The following is a 15,714-nucleotide window of genomic DNA, read 5'->3' on the forward strand; positions in this document are numbered from 1 at the left end:
TTGCATATACACACATATGTGTATATAGATTTCTTTGAATAGAATTTTTAGCATCCAAAGGATAAAATGATGTACTAAACAGAAAGCAAAAATAAACTTTTCCGAATCCATAATAAACATATGTATGTATGTATGTACATATATAGTTCTGATTAGCATCAACAACCGAGTCGATCCTTTTTTCCAAGCTGAACCTTAGGGCAGCCGAAGTCAACAATTGGACCTTATGGACTTTTAATTGAATTGTCTGAAACAGCAATTTTTTTGATACAATAAGGATAAGAGGTTTCTTTATAAAGCTTTGTCCGGAAAACCATTTCACCATATAGAATCTTTACTCGATTACAACATTCCAATTGTAACATCTGGTCCAAGCACGCGCTCATTCACCAGATCTATATACATATATGAATATGCATGCGATATCAACTATGATCGGTCCCGCCGAACTCTTAACATACAGCAAAACGCAATAAATGGGAATAATTAGGATGCAGTGCGTCACAAATGTGTCTAATGCATGCGCAATTCAATAGGGAAAAACTAGAAATTTGAGCCAAAAGCAGAAAAAAGAAGATAACGAGGGAAAACAATAAAAGAGAATCTAGTAACCGGATTGTTGCTGGCCACGATTCATCATCACGGGCCCCGATACACCATTGAACCAGTGACGAAGCTGCCACGGGCACTGGGTCTGGGTCTTCCGGTTATTCCTCCCTCAGCGTGGAGTAGTTGTTGTTGCTGGCATTGCAACAATTTGCGATAAACAAAAATATTTTTGTATCATATGTACATATGTATGTGTTTAGCCTCGCCATTGCACCATCATAACAAAATATTTCAATCAGTTCAAACCGGCCTGTTGAACAGCATTGGTTCGATGGTTCGCTCAATCGAGCAAGCGAGCCTCCTGTTCACCTTGCCATGATCTGGTTTAAACGAAAACACATACATACATATGTATGCATGTACACACACACACACATAGACAACAAGTGCTTCTCTCTTAGAAATTAAGCATTAAAAAATAAAAACAAAACTACTTTCGGAATTTATTCACTATATGTTTTTCTATAGTCAAATAGTGTATTTAGTTATATATCTTTTTTCTATATGTAAATGAGTGTTTTTTCGCGTGTGTGTGTGTTTACATTGATTTGGTTAGTAATATATGGAGTTATTGTTGCATAACGTTTTAGGTTTGCCTCTAGACAATCGCATCGCTTGACTTGGCTTAAACACAAAGTAACATCAATTAGAGTATATTGTAGTTAGTATTGATAGTCGGTAGATATGCTAAGGTACACATTATATCATATTTTTCCTTAAACATACAACACTATAATGTATAATGTTTGACTTTATTGTACATATTAATTTAATGTGGTTTCATGTTTCACAATTAAAACAAAAAAAAAAAAAAAAAAGGAAAAAAAAACAAGGATTGCCCACTTATTCAAGCTTATCAATACATTCATTATATTCATGGCTGCTGTACAAACATTCAATTTATTTAGTTGTTTTCATTCCGAAATGATGTGATGGGAATGATGGTGAGGGAGAGGGATTCTCTTTTTCTCTCTACATCCCGGCTTGCGGTTACTTGCGCTTAAACATGCTGCTAAGACGTCGCTTGGGCGGCGAATTCTGCAATTAAATTTAACAAAACAAAAAAAAAAAAAAAAAAACAAAAAAAAACAAACAAAACAAAAAAAAGGACAATGGATTAGAAATTGAATTTGAATTATGCAATTTTTCTGTGGCGTGACAGTTGTTGTGATCTTCATGTCTCTCCTATTACTGCTCTATTTGCCATAGCAATATAATACGATAAGAAGGGATAGCATCAGTGCGATCATTATGCGCCCAGTGAGATTAAGAAGACGAAACATTTGCAAAAGTTCGCCCAGGGAAATGCTATTGTTCGGTCCAATGGGCTGGTTGTCGACGTTTTGATTATTCGCGTTCTGTTCTACCAAACCGCTTAAACGTTGCACTTGGGTGACATTGATTTGTGGCAGGCGATGCGTTTGAATATTGCCCAGCGAATAAACAGTACATGATCTGTGTGATGATGCGCTGGTCATGGTGGTTATATTAGTGGCGCAACTGCCATTGGTAATCCCCGATGTATGATGGGTTTCCATTTCAGGGTCATAGTTATCATAGTTGTCGTTTAGTTCCAGCTCCTTCAGCTCCATCTCTATCTCCATCGCCGTGTCAGTGGGGAGGTGCTTTTTGTTTTGCTGCTGCTGCTGCTCCACCTCCTCCTCCTCCTCTTCCTCATCCATCTCGTCGTAGTAAAGCGGCTGCAGTTGAAAGGGAGCTGTGGAAGCTGTCTCCTTGCAAAGTTGCTCAAAATGATAATCATGATTGGTGTTGTCGTCGCTAATTTCGTCGCCAGCAGCAGCAGACGCCTTTGATGCCAGCCAGAACGAACAGCGTTGCAGATTTTCATCTTCAAATTGTTGTTGCAATTGTTTTGTACTGTCCCCAAAGACGGACCGCTGATGCGACGACTCCATTACATTAAAAGTGGTTGCCACATTGTTTTCACTCAATCTGAATGATGAGGCCACATCAGTTCCCGATTGCTCATGCTTCTTCACAACAACAGTTTGACCCAGACCCATCATTTCGTGATTCTCATTCCGATTATGCAGACTATAATTATTATTATCCGGTGAAATAGTTTTGGTTTCGTTTTCAATTGGATGAATATTATCTACATTATATGTAGCATTGTTGGGACTTAGTTGACGAGCCTGATCGAAGCAATGTTGTTGCCTGATCTTTTTACGTTGCAGTTGCCGTTGAGCATAAAAGGCAGATACTACCTTTTTTTTGCTCCTTGAAAAGGTCATCTTGGCAAATATGTTGCCATGCAGGTTAAGAGAGACACGTCTACTTGAATTTCCCATGCGCACTTTTCTTCGTCTATGGCCACTGGCATTGGCATTGGCATTGGCATTGGCCACCACTTGGCCACTACTGCCGGATGTAGTGGTGGTGTTGCTTTTCCCCGAGTAGCAATGGTGCGTGCTTAAACGTCTACCCAAACCACGTGTCATGGCCATTAGATCTGCATTTGATAAATGCGGGGTGGTGCTCTCCCCCTCTCCTTTTTCTTCCTTTTCTGGCGGCTGTTTAACGGCTGGCACTACATCCATTTCTTCATCGGACGCCGCATCGCTGACAGAGATCAGACGCCGCTGATCGTAATAGGAGCGGCTTTTTCTTGGCGTTGATGTTCGAATGGCATCGGTCATGGCACGCAATTGAAGCTTACGACGATGTAAGCCAGTCAAAAGATTTTGATTTTGTCGCTTTCGCCGCGGTGGCTAAATGATGATCGAGGTGGGCGGTTGGTTTAGTCAAATAAACTGAGCAAACAACATAAATTGGGCACATGAAACTAGAATACGGATCACACTGAAGATTCTACCTAATAGAACACACATTTTCTAGTCGTCACAGAACTAAATTACTAAAAAGATAACACTACCAAAATGCCTCATGATGGACTAAAAGGTACCAAGTGTATGTAGCCTCTATCTTCCTCTCGTTTTAAATACACCCATCTAGGTACTGAAGTAGTGTTACCTTTAATCAGACACAAAGCAAAGCACTTTCTACAACACATACACAAAGTCTAAAGGCAGGACAAACAGATTTCTGTCTCTTCTTCACAAAACTCACCTCATCCCGTGGCAGGGCGCTACTATTGCTGCTGCTGCCGAGACTGAAACGTGATGAGAAAATCTTAAAACGTGCTGGCGTCTTTGATGTACCATTATCGCAAGTTTCTCTTAGAATTTCTCGAGGTGGTTCCGAATTGCCACCAAATGATAAGCGTCCGCCATTTTTACTAGGTGTCGGTGGGCCAGGACGTTTATAATGGGTTCCAATAGTTTTTTTCCGTGTGCCAGTGCTTGTGCCCGTTGTGCTCAGTAAAGCGCTCATGCTGTCATCCAGGCTACAACTATGTGGACCATCCTACAAACACACCCGCACCACAAACACCACAGACACACACATACATAAACAGGGAGAAAAAGAAACAAGGAGAAGAAATATAAAAAGAAATTAATTAAAGCATTAGAGTTACAAAAAAAGGTTAAAGAGGACATGCAAACAATTAACATGGTGGAAACTTGTTCATTAACAACAACAACAACACTGGACGCCATAACAAAAAGACAAAACTCTTACAGTGTTATGTCTAAGTATTGAATTTTTTTGTCTATGTGATTAAAGTGTGATTATTCTTGAAAATTTTATGAAAAAATCTCGCGTCACTTTTATTCAGAATTGAATTTTTTTCATCGCTATCGTCTGCGTCGATTAAGCCAGAAACGTTCCATTGCAGCTCTTTTGGCTGATTGCGGTGTCTGAGCTTTCATAAGTCTTGGAGTACTTCTGTTGTTGTTGTTGTTGTTACTGCTACATCCTGCTCCATTGTTGCTTACTCTAAGATCATCATCGGGAATACCACCCAAATCATATTGCGCCGCATAGGTGCTCTTCAAATGTGGCGGTTGCAATGAATTTCTATAATTTAACTCCTCGGCACTGTAAAAAAAAAAGCATTAGTAAACTCAAAACTAAATAACACTCAATCGTATCAAATGGAAACTCACGTCATCATTGAGTCGGGAACACGTCCCAGTTTTAAATCTGTTAAATACGTATTATTAAACACCTCCCCCTCCTCATCTTCCATGGCCAAATTAGTTCCCAGATTTGAAGATGGAATATTTGGACGTTTAAACGGTTGCCAATCATCGCAGACACTACCACCACCTCCGGCTCCATTTAGAGATTCACCACCATTAAGTGTTCCTGTCGGTGACGTCGAGGTCTTTGAGGCTATTGCTGTTGCCTGCATATGACGCAATTTGGTGCTAAGAATGGCATGTTGTTTCTGTTGTTCCAAAATTTTGTCATTCAAACGCACTATCTGATTGGAAAGTTTGCGTGTGTGTTCTTCATATTTTGCGTTCTAAACATTTTGTGTAAAAAAAAAACAATGAATTAACCACAAATAAATGATGATGGGCCATCGCCATTACCTGTGTATTAAGGACATCCAATTTTGCTTGATTGTTAGATGCATCTCGTTCCTGTTTCTCTTTCATGCGAGTTACTTCCGCCGTATAGAGGGTACGCTATGTTTTGGTGTTTGTGTGTGTGTGTGTGTGTAAGCGTAGGTTTTGGGTGTGTGTGTGTATGTTGTGTGGGTGTGAATGTGTAAATGGCAACATAACAACAGGACGACAATAACATAAATAATTTTTTTATGTAATAAACAGACTAAGTGATACTAGAATTTAGGTTAATCAACAATACTTAAACATAAGCGGATAGACGTGGCACATGCCAATTTATAAGTAAGAAACAAAATATACAAATATCAGAAATAAACAATTACAATTTGGACACGTTTGCATATCGTGTTGAGGTAGAAAAATATACATATATATAGGGAGAGGGATATGCAAATAGAATTGGGTAAAAACAAAAACAAATAACGGGAACAATCTTAAAATTCAGTTGGATTACGAGAACGTAATTCAATATCTGTGTCATTATTATATAGAATCATATGCATTAGGCCCAACAAGATAGCCTGACCCCCTGCCAATAAAAGCAAATAACCAATGCCAGCAGAGGATCGGTTTCTAGGAGCTGGTGATATTCCTGTTGTTGTTACCCTAGTTACTGATGTTGTTATTGGCAAAGTGTTGTGTGACCCTTCTGGTTTATTGATATTAGAATCAAGCGGATAAGCAGAGAGATCGGTTTGGACCTAATTAATTGAAATCGTTCGTTTTTTTTTTTTTTTTTTTTTGTATAGATTGGGTAATCGGAAGATGTAAGTTGTGTGTATGTGCGCGTGTGTATATATATTTATATATATATATATATATAAGGTATTAAGTGAGAGGAAAAAGACAGAAGAAAGAGAGAAAAAAAGGTAGTAAGTGCAAAATAATAATCTTTAGTTTTAGCCTACACTATTAATATGTAATTATTGCAGCAATCTTACATGGCATGTGGTGTGATCCTTTAGAGGAAATATGCATTTAAACGGTTTCATGATAGCCATTTGAAGAAACAACGAAAAAATTATAATTTTAAAGAATTTTGTGAATTTTTGTGTGGCTGAAGTAGTACCAATATACAACATAGGAAACCATCTAGCATAGGTAACTATTTCTATTCTACTCACGCAACATTATTGGTTCATCATGGGCTAAATGGCTATTTCTTTTGGGCTTAGAAAAGGTCAAAGCAAATCAATCCTTTATCAAGGATATAAATGCATGATTAAATGTCGTATGAATCAGTCGTTTGCAACAAACACACAGACATACAGCAAGAACAACACTAAGAACAACAATAACAATTACCATGACACCAACAAATTTTGCTCATTTAAACAAAATAAAAACATATTTTTCCTATCTCTACTCTCTCTTTTTATCGCATCTTATCATCGGGTCTTACGGACTTACCATTTTGTTTTTCATTTTCTCCAATTTGCCCTCCATTTCCAGACGCTGATCTTTGATTTTTTGCTCACAACGCATCACCTCCTCCTTGGCATCACGATACTTGGCCTGAAGAATTTGACAATCGAGTTCAAGTTGCTGTTTAACACTGCGCTCCTGCTGCAATTGCTCCATTGCTATTTCTCTGGCATTTGTTTCCTGATCACTATTCTTAGTGTAGGTGGCACAGAGATCATTGTGACTGGTATTCAGTTCGCTTAGCTCTTGGTTTCTTTCAGCCAACTGCTGTAGCAGTTCATCCACACGAGTTTGATAGTGAGCAATACGTTCGACAGCTTCCTGGCGTTCCACTTCTAGTTCACGTGTCTTCTCATCTAGTTCACATTCATGGATTACTCGATTTCCGACAAGCTCTTCGCGCAGCTCACTGAGCTTGTTGCTCAACTCGACAATCTCTTCTTTACCCTGATCCCGTTCCGATTGAGCCACCTTCAATTGCGTTTGCAGATCGCCAACAGCTTCGATTGACTCCTGAAGCTGGGCATTAAGTTCAGTCATTTTCCTTTTATGCTGCTCGATCTCGGAATTGAGGCCACCAATTTCATGATTTAGCTGCACATTTGCTTCATCAGCCGTAGCCAGCTGATGGTTAAGGTGATGTATATTCTTCTCCTGGGATTCCCGCAGTTTCTCCAGCTTGTAAAGTCTCTCATTGCAAGTGGCCCGCTCGATTTCTGCATTCTGTTTCAAAAGCTGAGCGCCGTCCAGTTGCTCTTGCAACGACTCAATCCTTGTTTGAGCCTCCGTCTTGGACTTTGACAAGTTGGTGAAAGCCTCATTTAGCTCCTCTTGCAGAGATTCAATTTCACGCCGCATGTCAGCAACTGCTTCGCTGTGAGCTTCTTGAGACTCTTTCATCTGAATGGCTTCGCGTTGCTCGGTCCTGGACAGACGATCTTTGAGCTGGCCCAGCTCATTAAGCAAGTGTTCTTTCTCCCGCTGCAAGCTGTCAAATGTTACTGCTTGAGCTTTTTCAGCCGCTTTGCGATGGTCGAGTTCTCTTTTCAATTTAATTTTAGTGGCTTGAAGATCGCCCAACTTGATGGCCAATTTTTCAGTTCGTTTAGTACTCGTCTCAAATTGGGTTTTAGCTGTTTGCAGTTCTTCCACAAGTCTCGACATTTCACGTTGTTGTAGCTCCTTCTCCATCTGCTCTTTGGCCAATTCTTCCACAAGTCTCGACATTTCATGTTGTTGTAGCTCATTCTCCGTCTGCTTTTTGGCCAATTCTTCCACAAGTCTCGACATTTCATGTTGTTGTAGCTCATTCTCCGTCTGCTCTTTGGCCAATTCTTCCACAAGTCTCGACATTTCATGTTGTTGTAGCTCATTCTCCGTCTGCTTTTTGGCCAATTCTTCCACAAGTCTCGACATTTCATGTTGTTGTAGCTCATTCTCCGTCTGCTCTTTGGCCAATTCCTGTTGCAATAATTTGGATTGATCGTGATTCTTTTCAATCTGTTCTTTATTTTTTCCAAGTTGAGCTTGCAAGCGTCCTTTTTGCTCTTCCAAAGCCTTATTTTCTTCCTTAAGTTTGGCCATTTGCTGCTCCAGTTCTTTGGTCTTTTCTTGCTCCTTGGTTATCTCAAGTTGTGATTTTTCTTGCTCCTTGGTTATTTCAAGTTGTAATTTTTCCAACTCCTTTTCACCATGGACTACGAGATCAGATTGTTCTTTCACCTTAGTGGTCAAAGATTCAATCTCCTCGGCCATAGTAGATTTCGTTTGCAACGAAAGCTCCCATTTCTGTTGAATTAAGTCCATTTCATGCTGCAATAATTTTAATTTATGATCATTTTCCGTTTTTTCTGCAATGACACGAATCTCGCTCTCCTTAAGATCATTGTTCAGTTTCACGATCTGCTCATCTCTCTGTGCTACTTGAATCTCCGATTCCTTAAGCTCCTGTTCAACTTGTTCTTTTGCAGCATTTGCCTGTTCAAGCTGGGCCATGGTTTCCGCATTCTTTTCTTCCAATCGCTGGATATCATTTTGCTGTCGTTCCAGGGCAAAAGTCGCATCATCGCGCTGCTGGGTCTTCTTCAGCGATTGTTTGCGTAACACTTCGAGGTCATCTTTCAGCTGATGCACCAATTCGAGACGTTTCTCGTGTTCGACGTTAACCTCATTGCTCACCATGGCCTTTTCATCAAACTGTTTCTGTATGCTCTCGATTTCATCGGTCTTTGCTTGAAGGGTCTGTTGTAGCTGCCCTAACTGCTCGTCACGCTGATTTAGGTCCGCTTGCAAGGCTGCCATCTGAACCTGAGATTTGGATTGAGTTTCTTCCAGCTCTGAGAGCAAGCTTTGCAAACGATCATTATCAACGCTCAGTTTCTCATTGACCTCCTCCATATTCTGGAGAGAGCAATTAAGATGTTTCATTTGATTGGCCATTTTGGTATTGCCAAGATCATTCTCGGTCTTCAGCTTTTCCTCCAGGCTATGCAACTGTCGCTCCAGCTCAGCTTTCACACTGGCCAAATCTGAGGCCTTTCGAGATGCTTCGGCCAACTCCTCATCCAACAATTGACGACTGGATTCCAGTTGCTCGAAGCCGGCTTCGAAATGCAACAGTCTGTTACGCAATTGCGAGAAATTCGTGGACCCACAGCTAAACTGCAATAAACTTGGAGTAGGTGGTGGTGTTGGGCATGGAATAGTGGCTGTTACTATATTATTAGACATGAGTTCATTAAGTCTGGCCACTATTTCAATTGCAGCTATGTCCTGAGACTCCAATTGCTCCATTGTTTTTGCCAATCTGGCCAATAATTGCTCCACCCTTGTACGCTCTTCACTTAGTTCATCTTGCAAGGCACTGATACGCTGATTTGTGGTATGCAGCTCCTCATCTTTTTCTGCCATTGCAACGCGCATGTTTTCACTATTCTCCTCCTGCTCCTTTTTCACTTTGGCAGTCCATTGCTGATTCGCGGTTATAGTCAATGCATGCTGCTTGCTCAGTTCATCGATTTCTGCGTTCTTCTCATGCAGACTCTGCACCAAATCTTTTCTGCTATCCATATAGCGCGCAATACGAGCCGTTAGTTCATCGATTTTTTTCTGATTTTCCGTAAAACGGGATCCGCTAGAGTCACTATCAATCTCACTGGAAATGCCATTATCTGCATTGTCATTATTGCCGTCATTGTCCTGGTCGCCGCCGCCGCCAGCACTAGTACCAGCACCGAGGCCATCGTCATCTTTGGGCACACGAAGCAATTTATCGGCTTTGTACAAAAATCTTTCCAACTGGACTCTGGTATAGTGAAGACGTTTTCGCAAAGTCTGTATTCTTGCATCACTGATAGCTTCACGATCCAGTATCGTGCGTTGCAAACTGGCTTCACGTGCTCCGAGATCTGATTGAATTTTTTGGATAAACTCACTGTGACGGTCTCGCTGATCTTCAAGACGGTCGATGCTCGATTCCAGCTCTACCCTCAGACCGCTGATCTGTTGTTCATTTTTCACCGACATAGCCATGGAGCTTCGCAGGCGTTCTTTTAAACAGGCTATTTCAGTAGTGTATTTCTCTTTGTTTTCGACATTGTTTTTAAGTAAAGCTTCAACCTTCTTGATGGCCTCCTCCCAATCGGCAGCATGTAGTAATTCCGTTATCAGATAATTTATTCTTGCGGAGTGCTCGTCTAATTCATTCTTGGACTGCCTATACTTGCAACGGATATTTTTTATGTCAAGCTGTTGCTCTTCTATTTGCTTATTCAGTTCTTCCAATTGCTCTTCAAATAGCTGCTTCTCGCTGGAACGCTCCGTTACAAGCGAATCAATGTGCTTTTCGTGGGCTTCATTCTGGCTACGCAGTTGAACTATTTCGCCATCCACCTGACCAAATTCCTGCTCTTTTTCGGCCATCTGTTGGCGCACCTGGCTGAGATGGCACTCCGCCTCAGCGGCACTGGCATGCAGCTGGTCATAACGGAATAACAAATTGTCGAACTGCTTCTGATGACCCTCGAATCTGATTGCCTGATGGTCTAGTTTTTCCTGCAAGTTCTTCATCTCTTTGACATGCTGGCTATGGAGCTGTTCCAACTCGAGCTTGTGCCGCTGATCATGCGCATGGCAATCCTCCTGAGCCTGGCACAACTTTCGCTCCAGCTTCTTAACCTTGGCATTTGATTCTTGATTACGTTCGAGCAATTCGGTTTGGCTTACTGTCTGCTGCTCGTACAACTGTTCTAATTGCATTGCCCGTTGTTGCTCTTGACGCCAATTCGCTTCCAGGGTTTGTAAGGTTTTCTCAATCAAGCTAAGATTGTCCCCTGTTGGCAATTCATCTTCGTCTAGAGATCCATTGTACTGTTGCAGAAGTCCCTTTAGCTTTTCCGACCATTTATTACGCTGCTTGTTCATTGTCTGCAATTGAGACTCCAATTCGTCATTCTCCAGTTGCTTTTCACGCAACTGTTTATCAATGACCGAACTGGCCAGATTTTCGGGTGTAATATTGTGCGAGCCGGTCGAAGCAGTAGTACTGGTATCTAGCAAGTCGGAAGAGGAATTTAATATTTCGCGACGCTGATGGAGCTCTTCACGAGTCTGCTGTAGACATTCCTCCAGCTCTTTTTTATCGCGTTCCAGGCAATTCAATTCCTCTTTACGAATATTGAGCGCTTCGGAGGTTTCATCCAAACGAGTCTCTAGTTGACCAATACGATCCATGCAGACATTTATATGTGTTTCAGATACCTTCAACTAAAAAAAAGTAACAGAGCAATTAACAAATTTATTTCTGATCTTTCTTCTATCTGCAGGTGGCTTGCCTTGCTCGTCAATTCACAGTTCTCGCTTTGCAAATCCTGTAAACGATCAGACATTTCGGTAATAATGGCTTCCTTTTGAGCTATTTCTTTGCGCAAGCTACGTTTTAACTGGAAATATGTAAATATAATGGATCAGATTGACGCAGGTAAGTCTTTAGTTACAAAAAAAAAAAAAAACAATTGAAGCAGGTAGCAAGCCATACTTTCTACCTACATGTTCGATCTCATTTGGCACATAGTTGTGCATATCGCCATTTCCATCCTCTCCATTTGCCAGACTTGCCTTGAGATCGGCCAACTGTTGTTTCTTTTCATTATTATCTGAACCAAAGAAAAGGAAAAGAAGAATATCCCGAATCATAAATATCCAGGATCCAAAAGTAAGCAATTAGCTAATCTTCACTTACCCTTGGTCAGTGAGGCAATCAAGTGCTCGTTCTCCATTATCTGCTCCTCCAGCACATTGTTTTCATATCGCTTCGTTTGTAATTGAGCCCTCAGTCCCAAAAGTTCGCGATTTTGCAGCTCTAGCATTTCGGATTTGGGCGTAGGCGGCGGCACCTTTACCTTAGATGGCAAACGCTGCTGAGTGACTGGAGTGCTATCCGGGGGGCGGTGGTGATGGAATATCTTCTGGTAGAAGCACAATCTGTTTCATTTCAGGAATCTCAAGGATGCTGTCATTTGAGTCGACACTTCGGTTACTGCTGGTACTGGTATTGAGACTCTTTGGTGAACAAGTGGATCGACGTCTCGATCTATATTCACTTTTGGGGGACGATTCAGTGTCACTACGATGATAAACAACAGATACATTGACTATAGCCTGCCGCAGTTGCTCTCGTGACAATTGTGGCTTCTCCACAGTCTGCTCAAAGAATTTAGCTATGCACTCTTGGGTACGATCGGGCAATCGTTTGCAGATGCTATGAAAAACTTCGGTTGGATTCTTAACGCAGGCATAGTGCATAAGTAGTGTGTATACGTATATGTAATCGGAGCCCACAACTCCTTCATTACCCAAATGCGGGATGAAGTCGGGGTAAATTGCTATAACAAACAAAAAATTAAAAATAGTAATATACAGCGTCTCACGGATTCAAGTTTCTCTTTGCTTACATCGCAGGAATGACTGAAGGATAGGCAGGTCCTGTCTTAAAGGATATTTCCGAGCTAATATTTCCTCCTCCCTTTTATAAAAAAGAATGGTCGCCGCATCCTGCTGGGTGTAAATTTTAAAGAAAGCTTCCAAGTCCGTTTCTTCCAGGGTTTGAAAATTATTTTTTAGAAAGTTGGACTCTCTCACCTGGCAGGAATTGAAAAAATGCACAAATGAAGAAGCAAGAATCTAGTAGAGATCAAAAGCGTGGAGAAGCTACTACTTACCCATTTTAATAAAACCTTTTTCCAGCTACGCAAGTCCATTGTCGCAACGAAAGAAAAGGTAAAAAATAAACGAAAGATTCAAAGTGCGCAATCGCACTCCACTATGAAGCTATCACACACGGCGCGTTTTACATAAACTATATATATTTTTTCTTTATATTTTATTCCTTCTCTCTTGAAATGTAAGCATACACTAAATAATATCAACTGCTAACAAAAGAAAAGTAATTTTCTAACTTTAGATTTTGACAAAGAACACAACGGCAAATAGAAAAAAAAAAAAAACACGAGAGATGCCGACACTAAACTCGAAACTTCGTTTTAATTCAAAATGAGAAAAGCAAATGCCGATGAAAGGACGCTCAAAATAATTTCCGCCAAAAACGAAACAACTACATTAAAGTGACCAGAGGAACTGAAAACATAGGCGTACGGAGATAATGGAAATATTTATCGATGGTGCGTTTTGCAACTCTGTCGATTACGATAGGTTTCCGATAGCTGAGCGCGCTAACGCATAAATGAGCTATCGAGCTTAAACATTTTTAATACAAATTACTAGTTCTTAAACTGAATTCAAATATGTGCGATATTTTGCTGTATTTATTTTATTCAAATATCATGCATTTAGTGTGATTGGCATTGAAAAATTATTAATTTATTAATTCAAATTACAAAAGACTACAAACAATTATAATTATAGTTAAGAAAGACCTAACTGACCTAACTTTTTACAGATATCCCACTTAACTCACTTTAAAAGAAACTAAATCAATATACTTTACATTATTAATAGTAGATTATTATAGTATTGTAAAAATATCTATTGTAATGCCAATATTAAATCAATAATGTGTGTCGGGAAGACAAGAAAGAACGTGAACACTAAAAAAAAAACAAGAATTAATTCTTAGATCCGTACCAGATTCAGTTTTTCTGATTCGATTTCCTTCCTTTGATTCATTTTATTTTTTTCGTGTTTCTTTTTTTTTTCCTGTATATTTATAAAATCGTATTTCCTGTTTATATTTTTTACAATACATTTATTTACTCTCTCGATACAATAGCAAGGCCATGTCCCCCCGCGACCCCTGCTCAACACTTCTCGTAGGTAATCGTTCTATGGCGCTGAACTCATACGCACCACCTGCGGCATGGGCAGCATTGTGTCCATTCGCTGCAATCGTTTTCGCTTCTCTGCCGGATCCAAATTTGTATCCGTTGTAGAATTGGAATCAATGCTATCGCCTTGCATCTCAACTAGTTTCACATGGGCGATGGTTTGTCCGAATAGCTTTTGCCTAAAACTTGGCCTTTTGGGTCCATTTTTACCGCTCCGATGTACCGTGACCTCTGACGAGGAAGCATCCGTTCCGTTTCCGTGGCCATGGCCTGTTCCGGCCAAATCTCTTTGCCTCTGACGTTGCCTGTGACGTCTATGCTTCTGTTTCTTTGGCATTGGCAACAGTTCATTGACATAGTGCAAACTACTGGACGCACTTGCATCTGCCTCTGGAGATGAATGTCTCAGACGTGTATGTTTGTCCTCCAGTTCGCATTTGTTTTTCAAAGCGACCTCCTCAATGTGTCGTTCCTGGAAGAGTTTTATGTTTTGAAGATTTGCCAATAATACTAAAAGTGATTTTCCTTACAAACATGGCTCGCTTATGCTTATCCCTTTTGGCCAGAACAACTACCCAAAGACCATATGAGAGCATAATTCCAGCTGGCACTAAAACCCCAGCCATGGCTCCCAAATTTTGTATCCAGGCATGATAAATGGCCAAAAAGATCACTAAACATGGAATTACCAAGAATATACATATATACAATACATGAAAATCAATTGTTTAAATTAATAAATACCAAGAGACGCCACAATAACGGCCACCAGACGTCCGTTAGCCTTGCGCTCCTCCTATAGGTAAATTAAAAAAAATAAAGATCATAGTAAAAAGTTGTTTGACAAGTTTTTCCCATTGATGCTCTGTTAAACAATTTGTGGCAGGGAATGTCTCAGAATTATGACTCATTTCATGCAACGAGTGGACCTGGCTAGCTGGCTAACCGTGCGAGCCATAAAAACCAAATTCGAATTGTATTGTTTATAGTTGAAAATCATGATCATGCATACATATGTATATCTATACAAATATAGATATACAAGAGGTATAGATATAGTAAATATTTTGCATACGGCGCCAAATTGCAAAAACGATGGCGTTGTACATGAACACGGACACCGACATCGACACGGACACGGATATGGACACGGACATGGACATGGAAACGGGGAACGTGCACGAACGTTGCGTTTCCATAACGCGCATATCGAATCTCTTTTTCGCCTGATCTCCAAGGGTAAACCAATATTCCATGATGACTCATATTCAATTCGAAACTTTACTCACTCGAGACTTTAGGTCAAGGATTTCCTTAAGATTCTCCTGTATGATCTCCTCATCCGACATGGATGTTATACTCTTTTTTGGCCATTAGAGCTGTCAGGCTGTCGGGAGATTTGGGTTGCACTGCACTGGTAACTGCTTTAACCACTCCTCCGCCTCCGACACTTGTTGCTGTTGGTGCTGCTACGGCAGCAGCCATTGTTCCATTATAATTGCGATCCATATTTGTAACGGTTATTCTTGGGGTACGCTTGAGGCGACTTGTTGCATGCCACGCAGCAGCAGAAGTCATTGAAATGGCCATAATTATTACCAACAATTGTAAGTTGTGAAAAGGGGAGAGAACAAAAAAAATATGTATGTAAAATTACACTAACAACAACAAATGGAAAATCCCGAAATACAAGAATTTGTATTATTATTATTTTTTTTTTGGAATGGAGATGACGACCGGCCAATGATCATGGATCGAGTGAAAAGTCAGAAAAGCAGCGTATTTCTCTCCTCCAGAAATTGTTATTGTTTCGGTTTTGGCGATTCCATTCGTGTGAAATA

General features: G+C 40.4%; 3 protein-coding genes across 6 annotated transcripts; all 3 read right to left on the minus strand.

Moving 5' to 3' along the window:
- Positions 1-1,043: 1,043 nt before the first annotated feature.
- mud (mushroom body defect) lies at positions 1,044-11,903 on the minus strand. 4 transcript variants are annotated; one of them, XM_068283528.1, is made up of 9 exons: positions 11,773-11,903; positions 11,580-11,686; positions 11,366-11,473; positions 6,519-11,297; positions 5,073-5,168; positions 4,641-5,002; positions 4,470-4,572; positions 3,700-3,996; positions 1,044-1,647 (listed from the first exon to the last, which is right to left on the minus strand). In XM_068283528.1, the coding sequence occupies exons 1-9, from the start codon at positions 11,897-11,899 to the stop codon at positions 1,600-1,602; spliced, it is 6,027 nt and encodes a 2,008-aa protein (XP_068139629.1). In that variant the 5' UTR covers positions 11,900-11,903; the 3' UTR covers positions 1,044-1,599. The 4 variants fall into 4 exon arrangements, with proteins under 4 accessions (XP_068139629.1, XP_068139627.1, XP_068139628.1 ...); XM_068283526.1 differs by having other exon boundaries at positions 1,044-3,341; XM_068283527.1 differs by lacking the exons at positions 4,470-4,572; positions 4,641-5,002; positions 5,073-5,168 and having other exon boundaries at positions 1,044-3,341.
- On the minus strand, positions 11,769-13,082 carry LOC137571865 (uncharacterized). Its single transcript, XM_068283531.1, has 3 exons — positions 12,752-13,082; positions 12,485-12,671; positions 11,769-12,415 (listed from the first exon to the last, which is right to left on the minus strand). The coding sequence occupies exons 1-3, from the start codon at positions 12,788-12,790 to the stop codon at positions 11,967-11,969; spliced, it is 675 nt and encodes a 224-aa protein (XP_068139632.1). The 5' UTR covers positions 12,791-13,082; the 3' UTR covers positions 11,769-11,966.
- Positions 13,083-13,766: 684 nt separating this feature from the next.
- On the minus strand, positions 13,767-15,618 carry LOC137587020 (uncharacterized). The gene is given in 5 exon segments (XM_068303252.1): positions 13,767-14,345; positions 14,404-14,546; positions 14,618-14,669; positions 15,163-15,240; positions 15,242-15,618. Coding segments are annotated over 5 exon segments (969 nt in total). The 5' UTR covers positions 15,464-15,618; the 3' UTR covers positions 13,767-13,871.
- Positions 15,619-15,714: the final 96 nt, after the last annotated feature.

Source organism: Drosophila tropicalis, unplaced genomic scaffold (assembly GCF_018151085.1).
Source record: "Drosophila tropicalis isolate 14030-0801.00 unplaced genomic scaffold, ASM1815108v1 contig_158, whole genome shotgun sequence".
Taxonomy (NCBI): domain Eukaryota; kingdom Metazoa; phylum Arthropoda; class Insecta; order Diptera; family Drosophilidae; genus Drosophila; species Drosophila tropicalis.